The sequence below is a fragment of the Nematolebias whitei genome, chromosome 21 (assembly GCF_014905685.2).
Source record: "Nematolebias whitei isolate Nwh7 chromosome 21, NemWhi1, whole genome shotgun sequence".
In the NCBI taxonomy this organism is placed as follows: Eukaryota; Metazoa; Chordata; class Actinopteri; order Cyprinodontiformes; family Rivulidae; genus Nematolebias; species Nematolebias whitei.
This window is the reverse complement of record NC_056518.1, coordinates 17,220,315-17,244,444: the sequence shown is the minus strand read 5'-3', so window position 1 is coordinate 17,244,444 and position 24,130 is coordinate 17,220,315. Positions and strand designations below refer to the sequence as shown.

The 24,130-nt window shown below is 40.0% G+C and overlaps 5 protein-coding genes across 5 annotated transcripts; 3 read left to right on the top strand and 2 right to left on the bottom strand.

Annotated features, from left to right (window-relative positions):
- The first annotated feature begins 1,817 nt into the window (after positions 1-1,817).
- On the top strand, positions 1,818-3,558 carry LOC119426943 (protein Z-dependent protease inhibitor). Its single transcript, XM_037694517.1, has 5 exons — positions 1,818-1,887; positions 1,975-2,610; positions 2,687-2,963; positions 3,052-3,199; positions 3,278-3,558. The coding sequence occupies exons 2-5, from the start codon at positions 2,007-2,009 to the stop codon at positions 3,467-3,469; spliced, it is 1,221 nt and encodes a 406-aa protein (XP_037550445.1). The 5' UTR covers positions 1,818-1,887; positions 1,975-2,006; the 3' UTR covers positions 3,470-3,558.
- Positions 3,559-4,648: 1,090 nt separating this feature from the next.
- Positions 4,649-10,650, top strand: ddx24 (DEAD (Asp-Glu-Ala-Asp) box helicase 24). The gene is made up of 9 exons (XM_037695426.1): positions 4,649-4,726; positions 4,914-5,707; positions 5,784-6,191; positions 6,286-6,439; positions 7,675-8,184; positions 9,440-9,515; positions 9,632-9,820; positions 10,096-10,225; positions 10,302-10,650. Exons 2-9 carry the CDS (start codon positions 4,918-4,920, stop codon positions 10,580-10,582), a joined length of 2,538 nt encoding a protein of 845 aa, XP_037551354.1. The 5' UTR covers positions 4,649-4,726; positions 4,914-4,917; the 3' UTR covers positions 10,583-10,650.
- On the bottom strand, positions 10,625-12,880 carry LOC119427784 (ubiquitin thioesterase OTUB2). The gene is made up of 6 exons (XM_037695427.1): positions 12,875-12,880; positions 12,712-12,792; positions 12,516-12,634; positions 12,351-12,435; positions 11,133-11,324; positions 10,625-11,033 (listed from the first exon to the last, which is right to left on the bottom strand). Exons 1-6 carry the CDS (start codon positions 12,878-12,880, stop codon positions 10,830-10,832), a joined length of 687 nt encoding a protein of 228 aa, XP_037551355.1. The 3' UTR covers positions 10,625-10,829.
- A 2,188-nt stretch (positions 12,881-15,068) lies between these two features.
- On the bottom strand, positions 15,069-16,940 carry si:ch1073-416d2.4 (coiled-coil domain-containing protein 42 homolog). Its single transcript, XM_037695354.1, has 8 exons — positions 16,851-16,940; positions 16,330-16,506; positions 16,066-16,223; positions 15,889-15,981; positions 15,646-15,808; positions 15,459-15,569; positions 15,273-15,389; positions 15,069-15,194 (listed from the first exon to the last, which is right to left on the bottom strand). Exons 1-8 carry the CDS (start codon positions 16,938-16,940, stop codon positions 15,069-15,071), a joined length of 1,035 nt encoding a protein of 344 aa, XP_037551282.1.
- A 2,352-nt stretch (positions 16,941-19,292) lies between these two features.
- On the top strand, positions 19,293-23,999 carry LOC119426983 (ankyrin repeat and SOCS box protein 2-like). The gene is made up of 8 exons (XM_037694554.1): positions 19,293-19,414; positions 21,642-21,808; positions 21,904-22,059; positions 22,128-22,373; positions 22,446-22,617; positions 22,717-23,290; positions 23,372-23,525; positions 23,668-23,999. The coding sequence occupies exons 1-8, from the start codon at positions 19,293-19,295 to the stop codon at positions 23,796-23,798; spliced, it is 1,722 nt and encodes a 573-aa protein (XP_037550482.1). The 3' UTR covers positions 23,799-23,999.
- Positions 24,000-24,130: the final 131 nt, after the last annotated feature.

Genomic DNA, 24,130 nt, shown 5'->3' with positions numbered 1-24,130 from the left:
CGTGTCAGCTGATCATCATAAACAATCAATAACCTTAATATTGACCGTAATAAGTTATTAAAATGAACTTCAGAAAAGTGTTGCAGTTTGTACACTTCTGATAACTTGGGTATCTTTTCTTTTTTATTTATTTATATTTTTTCCATTAACTAGACCACATTACATCACTAGCACACTTAACTTTTTTAAATTGTGTTGTCTGGAACCAGTGACTGTTACACGTTGAAATATCTAAACACCTCAAAGGTTTAGTAACCCGTGTGACGTTGGACCTGTCATGCTTCGTCATTTCCAGGAAGATCTGATATTTTCCTGTCGTTATCACCTGTATTTTTTTTATGCATTTATGTATGAGTTAAAATGTTGTCTTTTTTTTTTTTGTCACTTTGTTGTTTTCAAAAAACGTATTTCTTACCATAAGTACTGTTTTATTTTAATGTTTGCACGGCTCGTTTTTTTCATTTAACATACTGGTTAGTGTTCCAGGATTAAAATGATATTAACTTCACATCACGTTTGTCATTGCTCATTTCTTGTTAGATGGTTCTTGGGAGCCCTGAAGAAGTCATGTGTTTTAGACCTACTGTACTGATAAAAAGAAAATGCTTTTTTAAGTTTGAGGTGGAAGAAAGTAGTAAGTACACAAGGCAGCTCTTTATTTTCCTATTGTAAAAATGTGCACCCTTTGACAGCACAATAGGAAAAAATATATACACACAGCTTTGGGGACATGTTTGTGAACCTGCTGGATTTGTGTGACCCTAAACTCTGAAATGAATATTATTTCCTATATCAGGGCTAGTTAACAAAACTGCTCAGTGTGCTGGGCATCCAGTGATTATAATCATTATGTAAATAAACCAAAGTTTACAATGATCTGTTACCTTTTAAATGTATTAATTTTATTGCATTGAATCATAAATGCAATAAACAGAACCCAAAAAGCAAAATTTTATTTTTTTTATGAAGTGGGCCGGATTGAAGTCACCCACGGGCCGGAAATGGTCTGCGGGCTGCCAGTTGAATAGCCCTGGCCTATATGAAATGTGAAATAAATACAAACATTTGAAATATGCTGTATATTTTTGGATAAACTATTAAAGTTTGAATTATCCCCACATTTTTGTGGGTTTCAAGTTGTAGAAATGTGCACACGGATATGCAGCAACAGTATTAATTTACACGTCATACAAAACTTTAATACAAAACTCAATAATATCAAAATATTAGAATTTAAACCTTTTCATTCATTTTTACCCATATATTTGAGCATGTATGTCATCTGGCATCCAGAGGGATGCTGCAGCACCCTTTGCACCCCTACTTTCAGCTGCCTTGAGTACATTTTAAACTGCATACATGATGACAATATGATGCAGAGTTGCTTGTAAACGCCATCTCACCTTAACACTTGGGCAAAAGACTGCTTATATAAAACTGGATGTCCAGTTTTAACAACTTAAATTAACTTGCAATGAGATTTTCAAAAATCTGCTCAGCTTGTTTACATTAATAAACAAGTTTAATAGCTCCAACATAAAAATAGATTAAAAAAATACAATTTGATTAAAAAAACAATTGAAAACCCTGATTTGATGTCTACCATGACAAGCAACTCCATTCAGAACAAGTGTGGTGAGTTTGCAAAAAGAATTGGGGGGGGGGGGGGGGGGCAGATTTGCTACGACACAACAAACCCAGTCGTGCAAAATCCTCATAGCTGGTGTAAATCATACCGAATATTCTGTAAAAGGGAAAGTGATGCAAAAAGGGGAGTTACCCACTTTAGTTTTTTCATTTGGTTAATGTGTAACCTTCAGAGCACACTTGTACTTTGTTTCCCCAAATAACACATGGAGTTTTCCAACATCGGGCACAAGCTGAAAGGTACGTGAGGCAACTTTGAAATCTGTATTCCAGTTGAAACAACACTTAGTTTTGTGTTTTTAACTTCTCAACGTTTTCCTGTTTCAGGTTGAACCCTCAAACCCATCTGGACTCGGAATATGTGTGTGCTCAAAATCAAAATGGCATTTCTGTTCATTCTTACCTGTTTGTGCTTCCTCACTCCCACCCATCAGACACCACATCCAAACGTCACCATCTCAGATCTCTCCTACAAAAATATAGATTTTGCCATGAACCTGTATCGAAAAATAGCCGGCTCCAGTGACAAGAACATCTTTTTCTCACCTCTGAGCATCTCTACGAGTTTCGCCGCTCTCTTGATGGCGTCTGATGGTGTCACGCGCGAGGAGATCCTGAAGGTTCTGAACCTGAAGCAGCTGGCGGTGGACCACCAGCCAGAGCTCATTCCACGGCTTTTCCAGCTGCTTCAGGAGAACGTTGCACACAACGGATCTCTGAAACTGGACCAAAGCACGGCCCTCTTCATCCATCAGCAGTTTAAGGTGGAGAGGATGTTTACGGACAGGATGAAGAAGTTTTTTCACGCTGACATCAAAACTGTTGATTTTGCTGACACAGAAGGGAGTATCAGCTTCATAAATGAATACATCAAGCAGAAGACGGAGAACAAAATCCCAGAGATGATTTCTACGTTAGATGAAACGACTCAACTTCTGCTAATCAACAGCATTTTCTTCCAGGGTGAGTTGAATCATTGCTTATTGATTTCTGTTCGTGAGTGGACCTTTGTACTCTAACAGTGTTATCCTCCACATAGGAGCCTGGCAGATGCCTTTCAGCGCTAATTTAACAGAAAACGCACCCTTTTACATTGACAACTACAATATTGTGCAAGTGCCCATGATGTTTAAAGAGGAGGCCAAGTTGTACACAATGGAAGACGTTCTCCTGGGAGCCAGAGCGCTCAAGCTGCCGTACCAGAAAGGCGTTTCCATGCTCATCCTGCTTCCTAACCAAGGCGTAGACTACACTGTTATTGATGATGAGATCAGTGCAGAGAAGTTCCTCAGCTGGATCAAAAAGCTGCACAAAACGTAAGCTTTGAAAATGGTATTTTAAACTCTCGCGATGAAAGGTGTGACACAGAGACCAGGTATAAAATACTGACTATCGTGTTTTTAGAAATCTAGAAGTGAACATGCCTAAATTCAAGATGGAGCAAGCCTATTCCCTGCACAGTCTTCTCCCAGACATGGGCATGAGCAGCCTCTTCAGTAGTTCAGCCAATCTGACGGGGCTCAGTAAGGACAGAGGCCTCACAGTGTCAGAGGTAAGGTTTTAATTGCATTCAGGTTGTTTCATCCAAACAGCCAGCTGAAGACTTTTACCTCTGCTGTGTAAACCTCAGGTACTGCACAAAGCCGTAATTGACGTTGATGAGGCGGGAACAACTGCAGCCGCTGCCACAACGATCGGCATCATCCCATATTCCCTGCCGAGGGTGTTCACCGTCAACAGACCGTTCTTCTTCTTCATTTACCACGAGGACACAAACTCCCTGCTGTTCATGGGCAGGGTGGTAGACCCCACCCAGACCTAATCATCTGCTCCTCTGTTTCTGATGCGGCTCTGATATAACTTGTGTATATTGTGTTTATTCAAGAAAATGCAATAGTGATATATTTTCTTTAACACTCAGATTAATTTGTTGTGCTTGTTCTTTTCTTTCTTCCTGTTTTGTAAAACCTACTCATAAATAACCAATAATAAAAATAAATATGAAACAGTATTGATTCTTTTTAATGTATCATTAATTATTCAAACTCTAAAACTGAGTAAATATATTCAAAGTTATAAAAATGCTTGTCAAATTAAAGCATCAGTATGATTTTACTAGTAAGACTTGGGGGAGGTTAAAAATCCTGATAAGTTTATCGAGATTTTCCTCATATTTTTAAAAAGTACTATTAGAATGGAATAATTTAAGTATTTGCATGTTATACTTAATTTTACACTTAAAATACTCTTCTGTGAATACAAATCCTGCATTCAATACATTTCTGTAGCAAAAGTGTATTTGTGCAACACCAAAAAAAAAAAAAAACAGCAAAAATATAACATAAATTGACCCTTTTGGGGATTTTCTTTGCAATAGTTTAAAATATTTTGTTCCATATTTTAACAATAAATGTGTCTAAAATGTTTTAAGTCAAATTTTCAATGATTCATCAACTCATTTATTTTAATTTTTTATTCTTCATTTTTATTTTTTTTTTACTATAGAATTTAAAAAAAATAATAATAACATGGCTTTTATTTGGAGGAATATGAAAAACATGAGCCGTGTTGGTTCAGTTTGTCAACAGCAATAAAGTTGATCTAGAGTTTTTATTTCTAAAAAACTTACTTCAATATATACAGTATATGTTTATTGTTTCAACAGCTAACACTTTTAGTGATGTATTTGTCCCTTGCTCCTATTTGTGTAAACTTTATGTTTTGATTTATTTTTAAATTGTACATTTTACAGTTTGTTTTGGCTTTAATTAAGAGTTTGTTTGTTTTAAGCTTAGTGGAACTGAACCTTTGGCTAAAGTTAATTATTTGAAATTTAAATGTTTAATATGTAACACTGTTTATGAACTGTTCCTAAACAAAATAAAAATATTAATTTCAATAAATTAGTTTGAGTGCTAAAAAAAATGCCACGGTCTAGTTTTTTGTTTAGGGTTGTTTGTTTCTTGAGCTTGAAGAATAAAGTTTTTTCAAATCACGTGACAAAACTGTCATGGCGGCGCTCTCGTGGTCCCAGTGAGGAGATTTACTTTTAAACTAAACAAACCCACGTAAAATCTAGGTATTTCTTTTTATTTTATTCGATTATATATGAAGTAAATTATCTTAAATTATTCACGAGCGACTTTTATTGACGTGTCGCGTTCTTTTGAAGTTTTATCAAACCGTAAAGACGTACACGCGCTTTTAACCACTCAGCGGTGGGAAAGCGACCGTCGTTGTAAATTTATATTTGTGCCTAATTGTAGACAAATGAAGACGAAGAAGATGAAGCCTCAAAACAAGAAGATCTCTGGAGTGAAAAAGAGGCCAGTCAAACGGAGCATCGACATGAGAGGGAAATGGAAAGCTGTCGAGCTCGACCCCAGTCTCTTCTCAGAGGAAGGCCTGGAGGGTCTGGTGTTGTTCGAAGAGCTGACAAATTACCGTCTGGTCGACACCGAGAAGGCTGCAGCTAAGGAGCTGAACAAGAAAACGGCAACAAAAAGAAAAGCTGGGAAGAAGCAGGATGCTGAAGGCAAAGAAGTAGAAAGCACAACTGAACCTGCCAAGAAAAAAGCTAAAAAGACGAAGAAAAAGAAAAAGCTCGCCCCCAAACAAGAAGAGGATGATGGCACAGAAGACGTGACACCTTCAAGTGAAGAGGGAGAAAGGAAGGAAGCATCAAATGAAACAACAGAGGAAGATGTGCCTGAACACACACAATCAAGTAAAGCAACTAAGAAAGACAAAAAGAAGAAATTCAAACAACAGACAGCAGAGAAACGCTCGGACGTAAAGTCTTCAACAGAAATAGAAAAATCTAGTCAACAGAAATGGACAAAACCTCTCAAAAACCAACCGAAGAATTGGACACATGCAGCACTTTCTGCTTCTGGTGACCAGAAATGTGATATGGGTGCATGGAGGAACCTGTTTGTGCCCTCCCCTGTGCTTAAAGCCCTGAGCAGTCTTGGATTCAGTTCACCCACACCAATTCAAGCCCTGGTTTTGCCCCCAGCTATAAGAGATCGAATGGATATACTGGGAGCAGCTGAGACTGGTAAGATAAAATAAATTGTGTATGTAATTTATCGTCAAGAACGTTGTCTTAACACTTTATTAATATGCCGTTATAGGAAGTGGTAAGACTTTGGCTTTTGGAATTCCCATAATCCACACCATCCTTGAGTGGAAGAACAGCACGGAGAAAACTACCACCGATGACATCGAAGCTGCTTCAGAGGTGGAGAGCTTATTCTTACCGTCTGTGGATGAGACCACAAACTCAGAGGATGTGGATGCGAAGGAGTCAGAGGAGGAGGATGAAGATCAGACCCAAGATGCTGCTGAAGAAGACGACGTCGAGGATAAAGATCAAGATGAGCAGCTTGGTTGTGTTAAATTAATTGAAAACGCAAAATTTAATTCTGAGGAGAAACTTTCCGGTGGCCAGAATCGACCTCTCCTTGGACTGGTTCTCACCCCAACCAGGGAACTGGCTGTTCAGGTCAAACACCATATAGATGCTGCCGCTCAATTTACAGGTGAGTTATTTTTAAACACAAGCGTCTTGGCGGTGTATTCACAGAACTGAAGTATTCCTTTGAGCGCTTGTCCTAATATGTTTTTGTGCTGCAGATATTAAAACAGCCATTGTTGTGGGAGGAATGGCACAAGAGAAGCAAAGGAGGATGCTAAGTCGTAGACCAGAGATCGTCATTGCCACTCCAGGGCGTTTGTGGGATTTTATCAAGGAGCAGCATCCTCATCTACTGAACCTCAGACAGCTCAAGTATGTCACAATTTAAATCCCTTTAGTAAAAGCTTCATATAAGTTAATATTACAGCAGGAGAAATACTCGGTGACAAGCATGCACAGATCACAACACATTAAGCTGCTGTAGCTCTACTTTAGCGCTACATTTTAAGTTTTCTTTGCCTCACTGTGAGGACTATAATAAACAGAAACAAATGATAAAAATCAAAATGTGTGCAGTTATTTGAAACCCCTAAAGAAAATTTGTCACTTCAAGAACACAAGTTTAACTAGAATCGTCATGGTGTCAAACACAATCAAGTCCTACTTTAATTAACCAGATTTTGACAAAAAATAAATATTTATTACTAAAAGGAGTTTTTTTTTTCTTTGTAAAACGACTTGTGTACATTTACCTAATGCCTAATAAAAATCTGGTAATAGTTTATAGGTTCTTGAGTTTTGTTTTATTAAAAATACCCCTGCCCTCTGGAATCTTGTAAAATCAAACTGCCAGCAGTAACTAATCAGAATTTCTAGTGAACTCAAAATTATCCAGAGGTCTAAAAACTAGGGACGTTATTATCGGCTGATATTAGTGATAAAGTTAAATATCGGCCATTCCATCAAAATAACTAACCAATGTAAAAGGCGCTTTTGTTTTTAAATATATATTATATATTTATATAGTGTTGCATCATTTTCAACCGCCCTTTTGGGCCTAGATGGTGTAGAGGCAGGGCAGCCGACTCGGGACACGAAGGTCTTGGGTTCGATCCCGGGTTCGATCCCCAGCCATTCCCACATGTCGTGGTGTCTCTGAGCAGGACACCCAATCCCGAATTGCTCCCCAGGCGATTACATAGCTGCCCACTGCTCCACCTGGGTGTATCCCAGGTGCGATGGGTTAAAGGCAGAGAACCAGTTTCGTCTTTGTATGGGAACATACAACGATGACAACATGTAGCGCTTTATTTATTATTATCTGCATTTGGTAGCAGGCCAAACTGACAAAGATCATGAAGAATAATGTAGTATTTTAATTCCATAGCAGAGAAAGCTATGTAGTCTCTGTAAGTAGGTCCAGTATTTGTATCGGTTATCAGCCAAATAAGTTTTAACATATTGGCATATCTGCAAAAAAATCCAATATCGTGCATCTCTAGTAAAAATCCTTTTTAATCAGCTAAATTCCAACTAGAATATTGATCAAAATCAAAGACGTCAGAAAAATAAACCAATTATTCATATCACTTAATTTGATCTTCCAGGTGTCTGGTAATTGATGAAGCCGACCGAATGGTGGAAAGAGGCCACTTCGCCGAGCTGGAGAGTTTGCTGGAGATGCTGAACACAACACACTTTAATCCTAAGAGACAAACGTTTGTGTTCTCCGCCACTTTGACAATGGCTCACAGTCTGCCCAGCCGCCTCCTGCAGAAGAAGAAGAAATTGGTGAACAGGAACAATCTGGAAACCCTCATGGAGAAGGTGGGAATAAAGTCCAAGCCCAAAGTGATCGACCTCACTAGGAAGGAGGCCACAGTGGAGACGCTGACCGAAACACAAATCAACTGTCAGAAGGACGAGAAGGACTTCTACCTTTATTACTTCCTGCTTCAGTATCCTGGGCGCACCATGGTGTTCGCCAACAGCATCGAATGCATCAAGCGACTCAACTCTCTGCTGGTGATCATGGATTGTTCTCCACTGCCTCTACATGCCAACATGCACCAGAAACAACGGCTCAAAAACCTGGAAAGGTTTGCTGAGAAAGACAAGTAAGTATTTTGCTTTGGACGTAGAAAATATGCAGTCCTGCATTTTTACACATGCATTAGGATGTTGCTGTTCCCACGCCAGAACACTCGAGGCAAATCAAGATATGCTTTGATTTTTAGCAGACGGAGCTTTTATATAGTAAAAAGATGAGTAAAAGGTCAAAACCTTAATTTGGGATAAATTAATTTTAAAACATTTTGTATTGTAGTCACTCAGCTTAATACAGTTGTTCATCTGTTTATATGATTTTGCAAACTTACATACTGTAATTTTTGCTGTATAAGTCAGTTTTTTCATAAATTAGCATGCCTGCGACTTATACAGCGAAGCGACGTATTTGTTTTCCCATATTTATAACCCAATTTTTGGCTGAGATCTGACTATTTCATTCATTCTGACATGGAAAATATTGAACACTACCATTTGCAGCCACTAGAGGGCCCTCGACTAGTATGGCAAGCCAAGTGTCTCATAAATAGGTAAAAGTGGCTATTAATGAGACACTTGGCTTGCCATACAAAGCCACCTTTGTCTCCCTCCAGAACTCCTGGAGCAAACGTCAAATCAGCTGCATTTCATTGCGCCACTCAGGTGAAATGCAGTTGATTTGACCATTAAAGTGCATTTATTAAGGAAAAGTTCAACTGAGACACAACTTTGCTGTAATGTCGAGCAAACAATTGTTTTTAGGTGGTTGTTAAATTTAGAAGGATTGCACAGCGAGTCGACCCTCTGCACGCTTCTGCGAATCTGCTTTTGAAATGCAACTGATTTGACATTCAAAGTGCATTTATTAAGGAAAAGTTCAACTGAGACACAACTTTACTATACTTTCAAACAAACAAATAATTGTTTTTAAGTGTTAATGTTGTTAAATTCTTGTTAAAGTCCTCCCGAGCACAGTCCCGCCATTTGGCAGCCAATCGATCTTTGGCACAACACCGGCCCACATTTCCGGGTTGTCTGCGGTGACGCATTATAGATGCGACTAATACGGCGAAGCAACACATTTGGGTTTTTTTCCCATTTTATTAGACATATATGGACTGGTGCGACTTATACGGCGGCAAGTTCTGTGGTTTTAGTAACCAGGAGCTGTGAGCTTAAGGGTTAACAGTTATAACTGAGCAGGGCTTATCGAGGGGGTAACATCTGATTAGAAGTTTGATCCCAAAGCTTCAATGAATAAGACAAAACAATTTCAGGTTTAAAAAGTAAACCTGAGATGTTTCAACCTGTACTCTCCACTTTCAGTTGTGTTCTTTTGACCACTGACGTGGCGGCAAGAGGCCTGGACATCCCCAACGTTCAACATGTTATTCACTACCAGGTGACCCTTTAAATAATACAGCTGCAGTCCACAACAGAATAGTTTTTATATAAAAGGCTGACAGAACTTGATACCTTTATGCGAGTAATTTAAGTGTTTTAACTTGTGCCCAACAGGTCCCCAGAACATCAGAGATGTATGTTCATCGAAGTGGCAGAACAGCTCGAGCCAATAAAGAGGGCCTGAGTTTGCTGCTCGTAGGCCCCGACGATATGATGAACTTCAGAAAGATTTACAAAACCCTCGGAAAGGACGAGGAACTTCCCCAGTTTCCTGTAGAGACCAAATGCATGGAGGCGATCAAGGTGAGAGCCATCAGGTTCTGTCTAAGCAACCGAGGGCAGGAAAGGACAATATAAGTTTTGAAGATTGTAGCAAAAACTGCAGCTTCCTAAAAAGAAATGTGTTAAAATACTGTTTTAAACCAGAAATAACATTGTTTACAGTGCTTTAGTTCTCCAAATTATGGCTATAAACATAGAATCATAAAGGCTTTTAAAGCAAAAGCCAAATTTTCATATTGTCTGCATTTAAAAAGTTTAGATTTGAGTAGTTTTCTGTAAAATGTTTCACTCCACAGGAGCGAGTAAACCTTGCCAGGCAGATAGAAAAGATCGAGTTTTACAACAGCAGAGAGAAGCAGCACGACTCGTGGTTCAGAAAAGCAGCAGAAGCCATGGAGATGGACCTGGACGATGATATTTTACTTGGTAAGACCAACATAAACGAGTCTAGTCCATTAAAACGTTTAAAAGCAGGTGACTGAAAAGACATCTGCATCCACAGGCAGCTCTAAAGACGACCATGCAGACAGAGAGCAGAAGAAGATGGTGAAGACGATGAAGAAGCATCTGAAGCACTTGACCTCACGGCCTTTATTCACGAATGCCATGAAAACAAAGTACCCCACTAAAATGGGGTTTCTCCCCGTGTCCAAAGTGTCTGTTGCTGGAATGGAAAGTGCCCTGACCAGTGTTTCAGTACAAAAGGAGAAACAGAAGCTAAAGAAAAACCTTCCAAAAAAGTTGGAGGAAAAAACTACAACAGAAGTAGAGCAGCAGCAATGACATGTTAATGAAACTGAGTGAATTATATTTGAAAGGTGGTTGAATTTAAATATGTCAAATTATTTAAATTCATCTAAATACTGAATGACAGTTTGTGAAGCTGTAATTTTATGTGTAATTACACCAAACTGAAATTTTATATATTAAAACAAAATTGACAAATGTCTTGAGACCTAACTGGTATTTAATCATGCAGTAAGTGTCAGTACTAAGTACTAAGCTGAGCCACTTCCTGGTGGACCTCTGGTCAGAGCTGAGTCCGCTGGTAGAGAATGTTATAATGTGACGTTTGGTACAGGAGGTGCAGGGAGGGGTCGCCCCCCTCTGGAATGATGTGGTGAGCCAGCTGTTCATCACTCTCCATAGAAACTATGTGAATGCCAATGTCCAGCGCCTGAGACAAGGCTAAGATGTCCACGTGATCGCACTCCATTGTCATCACTTCCACATCCTGATGGGGGGGAAAAACAAGATCAGTTTCTTATTACACTTATTTTAAACGGATATATTTAGGCTTAACGATAAACGGCAGCAACATTTTGTTTCTAACCTGCCGACAGTAGACTTTAAGATCGGGCGCTTCAACAAAGTTACAGAAGAAGTCTGCATGGTTCTGGAGGTGTGCTGATGTGAGCAGCCTGAGATACTGGACCACTCCATCAGAGATCGGCTGGTCGTTGAAGAGTTTGAGTAAAATGTTTTCCTGTTCGTCAGCCAGGCACTGCTCTACAACATAAATGACCTTGAGTAGAAAAGAACAACGTTAAAGCCAGTTCAAGTGTTTTCTTCATTCCCTGCACTGTTTAAATATAGGCTAACTTGGAAATGTTTCCATGTGCTTTTGTTTTAATAATTAGTTCCACAGAAAAATATACTTAACCAGAGCAAGTCCAACTGGGTTTGCTTTAAACTAAAGATGCTACAAAATGGCGTGCTTGCGTCAGACTCATTTTTAAAACTAGTTTTAATATGTAATATAAAACAACATATCTTGCATTTTAAGAAAAAGTCCAAATAAAAAGGCAGTCTGCAGCTCAGCTGGATAAAATTTGGTGGACTTCATTTGAGTTCTCTTTCACAGCTCGATCGACTAAAATTAATTCCACTCAAAATAATTTTAGACAAGGGCCTTCTCTAAGGAGCAGCTGCTGCTCCACTTTTTGAAGGCTCCCAAGAACAAGACAAACGTGCGCGGTGTTGCTTTTTAAATTTTCTTTTCTTACAAACTACAAGATAAACTCAGAAATGAAATCAGCTGTGAAGATGATTATCTGTTCCTGCTATGAATTAGAACGTTACAAAATTAAGGAGACAAAATATCCTAAAGTACGGTAGATCAAAAGTGAGAGGACAAACCCTGATTTTATACTGACAAGTTTTTTTTAGGGTGGTTTAACAAAAGTGTAAGCTAAAATTGAACATAAAAAGGTGTAAAAGTGAACAATTTGCACATGTTTACATCTGGTTTGTTTGTTAAAACAACCCTGGCAATTAGCCATTATTTGATATAATTAAAAACAAAAGCTGCACAGGATCTGAACCCGTTTAAAACACTGGTTTCCATTACGTCAACTAGGAAGACGCTACCTCATTACTGTAATGGCTGATGTGTATATAGTACAGTACATTTATTATTACTGTAATGTCTATGGTAAATGAATATTTTAGCCAGTTCTGTTGCAGCTGTGTAACTTTTAATCAAACATCTGTTGAATAGTTTGTTCACTGAACCTCACTGCTTGGAGCGTAGAAAAGAACTATAGTTTACTGTGTTCTGGTGATGGCTGAAGGAACTCTCATCAAATCCGGCAGACTTCAAAGCTGTGCCACTCTGGATTATCTTGTCCTTAAAACTGATATTTAACACACATGAACTGTAATTGTTATGATTAATAATATTTATTGTGGAGTGGTTTCAGTGTTGATAGCTGACCTCTGCAAAGCTCTGGGTTTGTGAAAAACTGACTCCAGGTGAGCGAAGCAGAAGGCTCTGTAGAAGCAGTTCCCATCGCCGCCCACTTTCCTGACAGCAGAGAACTGGAGGCTTAAATCCTGACACAGAAAAGCGGCCTCGGTTATTTTACTCACCACACACCTCCCCGCCCCCCTCCTCCGCTAAAACTGCCTACTTTGTATTTGGCGCCCGGAGTTTCCGCAGGGAACAGCGCAGAAATGTCTTCTCTGCGTGAAACGAGGCGGCCGGAGTCCATCTGCCGGAAAAACAGAACATCTTTACCGGGAAGAACCGAACCGAGCCGCAGTTTGATGCAAGGGGGAGGACACGTGACGTACCTTCATATTTCAACAAGCAGCGGATGAAAACGTAAATGCAGTTTGGAAAATTTGTGCGTCACAGAAATGTCTCGAAACATTTTGGTTCCCACTTTGCAAAAAGCGGATGTTTACGGAAGTCGTCTTCTTCGTGGGTTTATTAGCGGTTGGCAAACTACATGGAGAGTGATTACCGCCCCCCTACTGGTTTGGCGCGTGAATCATTAATGTTTACGGAAGTCCGCGCTCGTGCTGCATTTAAAGGGAAAATACGCCAATTACGACGCTGACGTCATAAATTTACATTTGTATTTCATTCACCCTTTACTTATACAGGTTAGCCTCATTCGTCTCATAGTATACATGGTATTTTGATTTAGAAGAATAAAAATATTTGGTTCATTACTTTATTTAAAGTGATAAAATTATAGAACAGTAAGATTTTCACATCAGTGTGAATAAGAGGAAGGAGATGGTTGTGGACTTCAGAAGGAATAAACACACCTACACCCCCCTGAACATAAGAGGATCTGCGGTGGAAGTGGTCTCCAGCTACAAGTACTTGGGTGTGCACCTGAATGACAACCTCAGCTGGAGCAACAACACCACCAGCCTGATAAAGAAAGCTCATCAGAGACTCTACTTCCTCAGACGGCTGAGACGAGCTGGTCTGGGAAGTTCAGTCCTCACCTCCTTCTACAGGTGTGCAGTGGAGAGCATCCTGTGCTCCAGCATCAACGTGTGGCATGGAGGCTGCACAGCTGCAGAAAGAAAAGCTTTGCAGAGAGTGGTGAAGGCTGCACAGAAGTCTGTCGGAATCAGCCTCCCCACCATCACAGACATCTACACCTCCAAATGCGGGAAGAGGGACACCTGCATCATGAAGGACTCCACACACCCAGCACACACACTTGTTGTCCCGCTCCCCTCAAGCAGAGGGCTGAGGAGCATTAAGTGCAGAACCACCAGGCTGAGGAACAGATTCTACCCTGAAGCTGTTACTCATGAATCTCTAACCAGGAAAAAAAATCACTGTGATGCCTCTTGGTTGTTGATATGTGCTGCTGACATCCATGATGCTGATCTCATGCTGCTGATTATTTCATGTTGCTGTGTTCATTGGCTCTCATCTGCTCACACAGACCCATGTTCGTGCTGCTGTTGTTTTTGTTCTATTAGTGTTTAGTGTATTCTTGTGTATTCTTTGTAGTATATTCTTAGTTCATGACTCTATAATGTTTTTCTTTACAATTTGTATTTTTGTTGGATGTAACTGGGACCCTGTGTACATAGTTTCGTTCCACCTCATGTACCACATGTGATGAGAATGACAATAAAAATCCTTGTATTTTACTTGTACAAATTCTGCATAAATAAAGGTTTCCCCTGAATAAAATAACACGTTTTATTTGCATAATTTTCCTATTTAATTGGTAAAACAGACTCACTAAAGTAGCAAGTAAATGAGCTGACATAATTAATTTGTAGTGTTTACAGTGTATGGAAATGTGCAATGTGTTGCTTTTGTAGACTCAAACATATCTTTGAAGACTTCAATAACCTGAGGATAATTGTATTGTAATACTTTGGACTGTAAATTCTTTAATAAACTATAAATAAGGGCTCCTTGTGGACTCAGCCCTAAGCAATGTAGATAACTATTGAGTATTTGCTTACATTATTTACAGTAAACTCTCAAAAGTATGATCGTACATGCTTTATTCCTGATAGCATGTTGTTTGTTTTGTGTAAGCATAATTTCACCATAATCTGTTAACTCCATCTGCAGTTCAAAGGTGTAGGAATCTATTAAAAAAAAAATGTTTCCAAAGAAACTGCTCGCGGTACTTACCAGTCTGTACTTGCTGAAGAACAGTACTTCCTGTTTAACTGCATTATTCAAAAGTGTGTTTCTTTTAAAATAAAACAAGCACGTTCCAATCACTTTTTCTGCGTTTTTAGAAATGTGAGCAGGTCACATAATAACTACTTGGCTATTTATACTTAATTAATGGTGTAAAACAATTACATTTACTATGCGTGGTAAAAATCAAAACAATCCCGAAAATATATACATTTAGCAGAAAATTCCAGCTTATAAAGCCTCATTTTGAGGCATCGGATACAACAAACCAACAATAACACCACGTAAATGTCACTTCTTTTACGAAGAACGTGTCTATTATTTATTGGAGCTTTTAAATATCGTTTTACTTCAAATACTTTTCATCGATGCCGTCTCTTTTTTGTTGTTCAGAGCTGCTGCACTTGTCTTCGCCAAGCCGTGCTCCATCGTTTTCCTCGCTCTTCTTTCCGTGTCCGCCTTGTCCAGAATGTACTCCTGAAACAGTTGCTTTGTTGTTATCCAGCTCGACGAAGAGGTGCGTACGCTGTGAAAGCTTCTCCATGAAGATATTACCTTCACCATGTCCATCTTCGTCAGTGTGTCCATTGTTTCCAGTGGTCCATATGCTGGAAGGTAACACTGTTGTGCAAGGCTGTTGATGGCCAGAAGTAATTTCCCCATCTCTTTAGCCTGAGAGACAAACGTTCAGCGTTTATACTCCAGACCACCCTCTTCAAAGTGAAAATGTTGAAGACATACCTTCTCCCTGGACACACCATGCATATTGACCAGGTCAGCCTCTGCTTGTTGGTTCTTCTCTTTAAGGGTTTCTAACTCACTCTGCAGTTCAGAAAGTTCTTTATTGGCCAGCTGTGTACAAAAACAAACCAATTTGAGTACAAAAGTAAAATAAATAGTGAATTAAACATATTTTTGTGTCTCTGACCAGTTTTCTAACACTATGCTCCTGCTCCATGGTCTGCAGTTGTCGCTGACCCGTCTCTAGCTCCGCCTCCATTCGTCTCAATTGTTGCCATAGCTCCTGATGGGTGATAGACAGGGTCTCGTGGCGCCGAATAATGGGCATACCCAAAGATTCATAACCATTCCTGTAAACTAAAAAAAAATATGGAGAAGTTGGTTCCATTTTAAAGTGTGTAAGGAACTCAGAGCACGAAGAGAACAAGACTTGGACTCACTGCTGGGAAGTTGATCCAGTGTTTTCATCAAATAGTCCTCGTAGATTTTGTATTTTGTGGTCTTCTCTTTTAAACTGAGCTTCCTGTAAGATAGAAATGAGGTCAAATTGAGAGTTAAAAAAAAGACATAATGTAAAAAGAGTGAAGTCTTGATTTTATATATTTACCTGGCTCTGAGTTGTTTTAGTTGTTCTGTCAGATCTTCTATCTCTCCCTGTTTCGTGATGTTGTGCTGCCGTGCGGCTTCCCACCTCTTCAGCGCTCCACGACTCTTCACTTCATTCTCCGATATGAACTTCTCGAATTTCATCATTTTTTCTTGATCCTTGGAGAAAAAAACACAAACCCAAAGGCCATTAGGACTGTCATGTAGACAAGCGGACAACCACTCCGATCACTCCCATCCATATTTTCAGGAGATGCTAATTCACCTGCTGTTGTTTTGATTCTAGTTCTGACTTTCTACGAGCCAGAGCCTCCAAACGGTTCTTAAACTCTTGCCTCTTCACCGCAAGTTGGATGTCCACCTCGTCCAGCTCGGCTTGTTTCTCATCAACTTGTGACTTTTTCAAAGTTTTCAGGCCTGCCTGTAGGACTCTGCTGGAAGACTAAAAATTAAAAAGAATAAAAAATAACCAGGTGATAGAAGATTGAAAGTTTTGCTGTAAAAAAAAAAGCAACCATGTTAAACTTAAGTCCTAGCGAAAAGCAAAATATTCCTTAAAAATAACAAAAAGTTCTACATTTGGAAATGTCAACGTTATTAACTCACGTTTAGTTATTATTATTATTATTATTATTTACCTTTGTTATAGCAGGTGGGAGGCTGACACTTTTTCCTTTTTTCTGTCTAAACAGGAAAACTAATGATCAGCCTGTGATTCAGTCAAGACATTCATAAACGACTGTAGCTTCTTTATGAGGCCTACCTGGTGTCCTCTGACTCAGTTACAATAATGCTGTGAACTCTATCTTCTCTTTTGTCCACGTTCAGTTTTGAACTGGGGCCACTTTCTAAGACAGGAAGGAATGACGTCGCCATGTTTGTTGTAAATATCGTCCAGAAGTTCAAAAGTTTCCTGCAGTTGTTCCACACTCGGACGGTCAGAAAAGCCTTTACCAAGACTTGGACTGTAATATTTGGTAATCGCGAGGGATACAACTGAGTGTGCGCAGAAATCGTTGATGTGTTGTCATGGTAACAGGTGCTGCGCCGGAAGCGGAAGTGGGAATAGAAACGGGTATTTTATTTTATTTTTATTTTGTTTATTTTTAAATATTAAGAACAACAACAACTTACAAACAAACCAAGGCAAACAATGATTTTTCCAGAGACATATATTCAGGCAGGTCCGTGTCGCGTTTCCGGCATTGTGCGCGCTCCCGAGAGAGGGGGCACAAATTCTTTCGGGGAAACTTAACTTGGCGCAACACCAACATATCAAGAGCAAAACATTATAATCCATAAATAAATAAAAAAAGAAGGTGGAGTCTCTGTTTAGAAAATGCCAATTTGCAGAAATATTATATTTTTGAATATATATAAAACAAGATAATACAAAAGGAAAGTCAAATTGCTCAAGAAAAATTACAAGAACCACAACTGCAGCCAACATCTTGAGGCATCTTTCTTTTTTTAAGAGCCCCTGTGTTCTTCAGGTTTTCTGAGAACTTTGTTATTTAAGTTGTTTTAAGTGTTTTTATTATTTAATTATAATATATTTACAACTGAATATGTATTTTGAACCTGCCTAACTCAGACCCATAATTGAAAATAAGAATTTAAAAACTGATAAATGCAACAAAACTAGTGCTGTGTCTTTGACAAAAACCTGAGCAAATGCATATTTTATTATATTTGTGTGTGTGTATGTCCATATATATATATATATATATATATATATATATATATATATATATATATATATATATATATATATATATATATATATATGTATGTGTGTGTGTGTGTGTGTGTGTGTATGTATGTATGCATGTATGTATAAACCCCTTACTATTGTGTATTAGTGTATTTTTACATCTATTATGTGTAAACAGCAAACAAACATGTGGATTTCTGGAGAAGTTGGATCACAAAACAAATATTTTAAACAATATTTTTACATGAACTTTAGTTTTCATCACAGGTTGATTACAAGTGTGACTCAACCTGCAAATCTGGTTTGTTCCCTTTCTTTTTTTCTGTTTCAGATTCACCTGTATTTTACTACTGGAAATATTTCACAATATTATTTTTCACTCTAAGATCAAGAAGAAAATGACCTTTTTGCCATTTCTAAAGTTTTTAAATGAAACTACCGGTATATGAAATCCATCCATCCATTTTGGGTACACCCTGGACGGGTTGCAGGTCCATCACAGGGACACATAGAGACAAACAAGACAAACAAGCATTCACACTCTCACCTAGGGACAATTTAGAGTTACCAATCAGCCTAACATGCAACATGAGGAAACCGGAGTACCCGGAGAAAACCCACGCATGCACGGAGAGAACATGCAAACTCCACCCAGAAAGGCCCCCGGACTGGGATTTGAACCAGGGACCTGCTCGCTGAGAGGCAGCAGCTCTACCAGTTGCACCACCATGCTGCCCTAACTTCTTTTCATTTTTTAAATATTTAGTCAGATGATTGTTTAGAGCTGCATGTGTCAGAAAACTGCCTCAGTTCTACTTCATCTTATCTCTCCTGCTGTCAAAAGGTTTAGCTTCCGATGTAACTCCTACGTGCAGGAAGCACTTTTCACAAGAACTTCAGTGATTGTGAAAGAAATATCATTCCCCACTGTGGCTTTCTGCATATGTTTTCACTCGTCACCACGTCACAGCAGCGATAACACAACATGAGCAGCGTTTTGAAATGCTCCAGATATACTGTAAGCAGCTGAATAGAGCAGTCGTAAAGAAAAGAAAAGAAGAATGAAGAATGCCTTATTGGGGTAAGTCTATAATATTGTTGTTCTCCAAATGTGTTCACAAAGCTGCTCCTGGGAGTTTAAGGTTTACTGAACTTATTTAAATATGTAATGACATTTACTAATTTTCTGGTCAATTAACCACAAGTGAGTGGAAATATCTCAGCTGTATTTGTTGTGCTTCATGTCTTGTGACACCATCAACACTGACCCAGGAGCAGCTGAGTGCATGGAACCAAACACAGTTAAACATGCCCTTAAAAGGTTTCCATCCTCACAGCCTGCGCTGCTGCTCTCTGATTCCTGCCTGCACAGATTTAATCTCCTTCAAATGAGTTTGCTCTCACTGTACTACCTCACAATCTCTGTTTCCAGATTTTCTCCTCTGCATCAATGTCACTTGTGAAAAGAAGGCATCAGCTTGGTCCTTGAACTCGACCACAAATCTCCTCTTAACATGACAGCAGTCAGCAGATCCAGGTGTCTGTACCGCAGACTGCACAGCGACGTCAAGCGCAGACTGTCCGCCTGCTCCCAGACTCAGTGCGGCTCTCCAAACAGCACAGCGAACCTGTTCAGGTAAGAAAAGACTGCAGACCTCGTTTATTTAACGGGATATACTTTAACCGTATGTGTTTCAGATTGACTGAGCTCAACAATATCCAAACATTATCAGAGTTTAAACGAGTCCAGCGCTAATTAAATTAAGTTTTATAAAATATTTAATCATGTATTTGAAGATGCATGTCCTGTTGCCTTCCATCCGGGGTGCTGCAGCACCCTTCACACCCGTACTTCGCAATGTCTTGAAGGCCTTGAATCATTCTGACACGGTAGCAACTTTATTTAATCATTTCTAGTTTTTGTTTTTTGTTTTAGTTTTTTTTTTTGGTTCCATTAAATACAAACATTAATCGTGTCACAGGTTTGAGTCCTGTCCGTCTCTGACTGTCTGAAGGGCTCCTTGAGTTATTTTTAGGTTTCTCTGCAGCTTCAAACATGTCACAAGTTGTTAGATAAGGTCTGGGGCTTCATTTGAATGTTTGCTCGTGCGTGACATTCTTGGTGTCTTTATAAATAGGGCATGAGTGAAAAAGGCTTTCATCTCAGTGGTTTCATTTTTGAAGTTACATCATTCACATTATGTTTTAAGCCTAATGTTTAATGTGTATTTTTTAAAGGTGGTTTATGACAGACTTTTACTAGACTGGGTTCTCTTATCTCTGGATGTTCCAGTCGTTGGACATATCTGCGTGACGCAGTCCCCGTCCCAAAATAATCTCAGAGCACAGCTGAGCCTGGCTCGGCTCGGCACAGCACGCGCTGCTCCTCAGTGAGAGGAGAGCACAATGACCAAATTCAGCTACTCCGACTATTTGTCTCAGTTCCGCCATACTGGACGGAAATGTAATAATCTTCATCTGCGACTGCGAGGAGATCCACGGAGAGGAAGAGGGACGACGGAGACGGAGTGAGTGTGTGTGGGGAGGAGGTGGTGGTGGTGGTGGTGGTGGTGGTGGTGGTGGTGGTGGTGGGGGGGTTCTTTGTGTAACAGATCCACATCAAGGTGTGAGCGTTGAATGACTGAGGAGATCTGCTGAAGAAGCAGTGGCCAAAAGAGGCTGAACACTTATTAAATCTCAACAGTAAAATAAAATGAAAAATAGAAAAACCTTAAATAAAAATAGGTAAACGATGGCTAAAAGCTAAATGTAGCAACCACTTGCCGAAAGGTAACAACAGTACAATGTAAATCTAAATCTTAAAAATAAAAGTAAGATACTGGCCAAAAATTTAAGTAGCTAAATGGTAGCTAAAGGGAGCAAAATGCTATCTGAAAAAAAGGTTAAAAAAAAATAGGTAAATGTTGCCAGATGGTAAAAGTAGCAAAATGCTAGCTAAAACTTGAAAGGAAAATGTTATCTGAAAGTAGCTGAAATGTTTCCATCCATCCAGCTATCATATTTACCCCAGTGCTTAATTTGTAACCCAAACAATGCCGGAATGCAAATGGGGATGGGGTCCATCCATCCATTATCTTTTACCCGCTTCTTCCATTTTGGGTCACGGGGGTCACCAGTGCCCATGTCCAGCAATCACTGTGCGAGAGGCGGGGTACACCCTGGACAGGTCCCAAGTCCATCACAGAGACACGTAGAGACAAACGAAACAAACAACCATTCACTCTCTCACTCACACCTAGGGACAATTTAGAGTTACCAATCAGCCTAACATGCATGTTTTTGGTCTGTGGGAAGAAACCGGAGTACCCGGAGAAAACCCACACATGCATAGTGTGAACATGCAAACTCCACCCAAAAATGCCCCCGGACCGGGATTTGGACCAGGAACCTGCTCGCTAAGAGGCAGCGGCTCTACCAGTTGTGCCACCGTGCTGCCAGGTGGGGGTCCTCCCCTAGAAAATTCTGAATAAAATAGACATCCTTTTCTGCATTCGGGTGTATTTAATTGGTTGTTAAACATCTATGTTTACCTACATAAGTAAACACTTGATTCAATAACTATTTTAGAGAATAACAAGAAGTAGCCTGATCAAGTGACACTTTTTATAAACATCACACATCACACAACATATAAAAGTTACAAAAGCCAAAGCTAAAAATCTTCTTAATGAGTTGACCATTTTGACTTTTAAATAGTTAAAACAGCACAACGCATGTTGAAACAGTTACATGTAATAAAAAGGGACAAAAAGACAAATAAAGAGAAACTGGATCACTAGAGTGTGAATGCTGAATTGTGATTCTTGAAGTCATTTTAAGTATTTTTGCCTCTCCTTTCACAGGGATGCTGACTCTGTGGTCTCTGCCATCAGGAGAGGAGATGTAGAGGCTGTTCATGATCTGGGCCCATCTTCTCTCAGTCTGCTGAAGGAAAACAAAGATGGCTGGGTACCTTTGCATCATGCTGCGTACCATGGGCAGACTGAGTGCTTGAAGGCTCTACTGAGAGGTAATGACATTCAAATCATAAATGATGACCTTACAGAAGACGGCTTTGATTACTGAAGTGTTTAGTGCCTAATTTTTATCTATTTTCTCCTGTAGTCCATCCAGGTTCAATAGACAAGCGGACACTGCAGGAGCAAACAGCCTTGCTGCTCTCTGTGTCATGTGAACACTTGTCTTGTGTGCGGTGTCTTCTTGAGTCTGGCGCTGACCCGGACATCTGCAGAAACAACAAAGAAACCCCTTTGTATAAAGGTACGGCTGTGAAATCAGAAACGTTGGATTAACAGTGACAGATTAACATGTTCTCTCTGTCCCTGCAGCATGTGAGCTGGAGAACGTGGACATGGTGAGACTCCTCCTGTCACACGGTGCCACTGTGAACCAGCGCTGTGCTCAGGGCTGGACGGCCCTCCATGAGGCTGTATCCAGGAACAACATGGAGATCTGTGAGATTTTAATCGGAGCCGGCGCCACCATCAATCCACCGAACACCTACAGCGTTACACCTCTCATTGTAGCAGCTCAGCGAGGACTGATGAGGCCTCTGTCTTACCTGATTGAGAAAGGTAGTTTTTGTCAGAACATATTCTTTGATGCCTCAGTTTTCCATTTGGTATTAAAGGATGGTGCTTTTTCAGGCGCAGATGTGAACATGCAGACTTGTGATGGTGCTACGGCGCTGCATGTGGCGAGTAAAAATGGCCACAAGGAAGTTGTAGCCTTGCTGCTAACTAAAAATGCAGACGCCAACAAACCTAGCAACTCAGGACTGCTGCCACTGCATGTTGCAGCCCAGTATGGACACCACGAGTATGTTTAGATTCTTGATTTTATGTTCCTGTTCATCTGAGGATGTAACATTTGTATTAGTTGGTGGTGTTTTTGTGAATCTCTTTGCTGTGTTTTCAGGATTGTGTCACAGCTCGTGTCGGTAACGAGTCGAGCCGTGCTCCGGCACAGTTGGATCACGCCCCTCCACCTGGCAGCAGAGCACGACAGACACACTGTGGCAGCTGTGCTGCTGAGAACAGGTGCAGATGTGAACGCTACTCTGGCCCACACCCACTCCGCTCGCTACTCCGATCGGCGTGCCACAGCTCTCTTTTTTGCCGTTGCCAACTGCAGCACCAAAACGACGGAGGTGTTACTGAAAGCTGGTGCCAGTCTAAGTCTGGATCCAGTCAGTCCTCTGCTGAAGGCCACTCATCAGGGCTGCGTCAGCACCGTGGCCTCATTACTGGAGCGAGGTGCCGATGTAAATGCCAGACTCCCCTCTCATGCTACAACATTCCCAGCAATCATTGCCCTTTGCAAGGATAACCTCCCTCTTCTCAAATGTGTTTTGAACCACGGCTGTGACGCCCTCTCCTGTTTTACCTGTCCATACGGTGGTAGCGCCCACCCTCCTTCAGGAGTTGTCAGTAATGGACATGACTGGATGCTTTCTTTAAGCTGCAATGAGCCATCAGAAAAGGCAACTCAGGTGAGTAGGAGGAACTACTGTGGTCCTTTTGAAAGCATACAAGATTAAAGGGTTTTCCAATAATGTATACTCAATTTTCAGTTCTGTGAGTGGATCTCCACACCTGCTATGTGTAAGTGGGCAGGACCGGTCATAAACTTGCTGCTGGAGCATGTCGGTCCTGTTCAGCTGTGCAGCAGGCTCACTGCACTCCTGGACAGCAGAGAAGAATGGCATTTAATCAAGAGGAAGTCATGTAAGTGTCAGATAAAAACCATTGCCCTCACATGCTCAAAAGGAAACATTCTTCTTTCATCCTCTCTTTCACTTCCTCAAAACCACCATGTTCCGCATTTATGCATGTTGCAATACTCCTTATCATCTGTTTTATCTTACAGCGTCACCGCGATCGCTCGTGCACCTTTGCAGATTAACAATTCGGACTCAGATGGCGAGAGACAAACTGAGATCTATTCCAAGCTTACCTCTCCCAAACAGACTGATCAGATATCTAAGTGTGGCTGACTGACTGTGATGAACATTATCTTCAGAGATGCGACTAAATTTATCTTTTTATGTGTCTTTTTTTAGTCTCGTCATGTATTTTAATCTGTAAACGCTCCTTTCATGTATAAATATCTATTTATAATATATGTGATGTGACAACAAGGCTCTTTAATCTGTCAGAATGCTGTTTACTTCATAGATATCTTTATAAATTGGGAAAAAAGGTGGGAAAAAAATAACAAATGTTGAATCTTTTATTTAAAAAAATGAAAGTCAATATGTCCAAAACATCAAACTCCACTGTGACAGACAGATGAATTTCATAGTTAAAAGAAGCAACAGTGACAGCCGTGA

Bases quoted from the DNA above. Each gene is read 5' to 3' on its own strand.
- si:ch1073-416d2.4 (XM_037695354.1), bottom strand. From the start codon at position 16,940: ATGGCGACGTCATTCCTTCCTGTCTTAGAAAGTGGCCCCAGTTCAAAA. The intron at 15,982-16,065 runs GTAAATATATAA...TCTATCTTACAG, and splicing joins CTAAAACAACTCAGAGCCAG to GAAGCTCAGTTTAAAAGAGA. The intron at 15,195-15,272 runs GTAATATCTTCA...CAACTGTTTCAG, and splicing joins CGAAGATGGACATGGTGAAG to GAGTACATTCTGGACAAGGC.
- ddx24 (XM_037695426.1), top strand. From the start codon at position 4,918: ATGAAGACGAAGAAGATGAAGCCTCAAAACAAGAAGATCTCTGGAGTG. The intron at 6,440-7,674 runs GTATGTCACAAT...TTGATCTTCCAG, and splicing joins CTGAACCTCAGACAGCTCAA to GTGTCTGGTAATTGATGAAG. The intron at 9,516-9,631 runs GTGACCCTTTAA...TGTGCCCAACAG, and splicing joins AACATGTTATTCACTACCAG to GTCCCCAGAACATCAGAGAT.
- LOC119427784 (XM_037695427.1), bottom strand. The intron at 12,635-12,711 runs GTAGGCAGTTTT...TTTCTGTGTCAG, and splicing joins CTCCGGGCGCCAAATACAAA to GATTTAAGCCTCCAGTTCTC. The intron at 11,034-11,132 runs GTTAGAAACAAA...CCCCCCCATCAG, and splicing joins TTAAAGTCTACTGTCGGCAG to GATGTGGAAGTGATGACAAT.
- LOC119426943 (XM_037694517.1), top strand. From the start codon at position 2,007: ATGTGTGTGCTCAAAATCAAAATGGCATTTCTGTTCATTCTTACCTGT. The intron at 2,964-3,051 runs GTAAGCTTTGAA...TCGTGTTTTTAG, and splicing joins ATCAAAAAGCTGCACAAAAC to AAATCTAGAAGTGAACATGC. The intron at 3,200-3,277 runs GTAAGGTTTTAA...TGTAAACCTCAG, and splicing joins GAGGCCTCACAGTGTCAGAG to GTACTGCACAAAGCCGTAAT.
- LOC119426983 (XM_037694554.1), top strand. From the start codon at position 19,293: ATGACAGCAGTCAGCAGATCCAGGTGTCTGTACCGCAGACTGCACAGC. The intron at 19,415-21,641 runs GTAAGAAAAGAC...CTCCTTTCACAG, and splicing joins AGCACAGCGAACCTGTTCAG to GGATGCTGACTCTGTGGTCT. The intron at 22,060-22,127 runs GTACGGCTGTGA...CTGTCCCTGCAG, and splicing joins AGAAACCCCTTTGTATAAAG to CATGTGAGCTGGAGAACGTG.